Source organism: Austrofundulus limnaeus, unplaced genomic scaffold, assembly GCF_001266775.1.
Source record: "Austrofundulus limnaeus strain Quisiro unplaced genomic scaffold, Austrofundulus_limnaeus-1.0 Scaffold2772, whole genome shotgun sequence".
In the NCBI taxonomy this organism is placed as follows: domain Eukaryota; kingdom Metazoa; phylum Chordata; class Actinopteri; order Cyprinodontiformes; family Rivulidae; genus Austrofundulus; species Austrofundulus limnaeus.
Genome location: NW_013955174.1, coordinates 1 through 1284, shown reverse-complemented (window position 1 = coordinate 1284; position 1284 = coordinate 1). Strand labels below are relative to the sequence as shown.

Here is a 1284-nt window from a genome sequence, read left to right as displayed (position 1 = left end):
ATCTCAACGACGCTATGATCGGAGATGTGGAAACTTCAGTACAACTACAAAGCAAACACGTAAGTGACGATAAAAATGTGATGTCTAACACGATTGGTGTTATAAATAATGTTGTTGATTTTGTTATTGTTTTTTTTTGTATTCCACAGACTCCTCACGAGATTGCTGTGTTGACACGAGATCCATCCGGCTGTGATCATTTGACACACGTTCGTTGTACAAAACCGCAGACCATCGCCGAGCTCATGCGAGGCTATCACATACAATGTACGACACTGTGGACCAACAACAACGTGATGCTGTCGGCCACGGCTCCTTGCTTGGCTTTAGAGGAACTGTTTGTGAGTGTTCTACGAGCGAACAGCGTCGAAGATGAGATGCCCGTGCGCGACTCATTGCAAACCAACCCTGTGTTGTATCACACGTTCAAAAAGAGAAAGATTGTAACTAAATACAACGCCATGAGACAAAGACCGTACCATGTATCGCGGGCAGGTGAGAGAGACGAGTGTACCTCGTTGTTGTATTACACCGACAGTAAAAGTACGTTGCTTGATGTGATCAACAGCGATGGACGTTTTCGTACAGAAGGTTTACGATTCGATCTCAAACACACGCCGTCTCATGACACCGGCGAGGGTTCTTCTTCTTCAACAGCAACCAACGATGAAAATGAGGAGGTTATAATTGTAGATCAGGATGTTATAATTGTAAACAACAACGAAGAGTTACAAGGAACCTCTGCTTATTTTAGTTCACAATTTATGATGCGGGAGACCTCTGAATATCTAGGTTCAAAAAGTATAATGGAAATCGAAGATGATACCATTGTTTTATCGTCCAGGCTTGCTACGGAGCCCCGTGAGCAGTTGTACGGTATTATGTTGTCAGAAACACGTTGCAGATACACCTGCACTGTGTGTTTTATTAGTTTGTCAACGCATTACTTAGAATGCGGTCATGTTTTTTGTATCAACTGTATTCAGTCCATTCGTAGGCTCACTAATGAAAGAAGAGGTGGTGTGAAGGCTGTACAGTGTCCCGGATGTAACGAGAAATACACGTATAAACCGATTATCACAAATATATCGGGCGATGCGGTTAATCTCGAAAATGAATGCGAGATGAGATGTAAATCGTGTGATGGCATCAAACGCTATATGACAAAATGCGGTCATTTATCCTGCAAGTGCTATAAAATTATCTGTTGTGTTTGTCGCAAGGGTCCTGTTACCGAATTGACACCGCTGTGTGTGTAAAAACAGAGACCTGTTCTCCTAGCGT

The 1284-nt window shown here is 42.8% G+C and overlaps 1 protein-coding gene across 1 annotated transcript; it reads left to right on the top strand.

The window, feature by feature from the left end:
- The first annotated feature begins 6 nt into the window (after nucleotides 1-6).
- On the top strand, nucleotides 7-1280 carry LOC106511419 (uncharacterized). Its single transcript, XM_014000181.1, has 2 exons — nucleotides 7-59; nucleotides 150-1280. Exons 1-2 carry the CDS (start codon nucleotides 15-17, stop codon nucleotides 1257-1259), a joined length of 1155 nt encoding a protein of 384 aa, XP_013855635.1. The 5' UTR covers nucleotides 7-14; the 3' UTR covers nucleotides 1260-1280.
- Nucleotides 1281-1284: the final 4 nt, after the last annotated feature.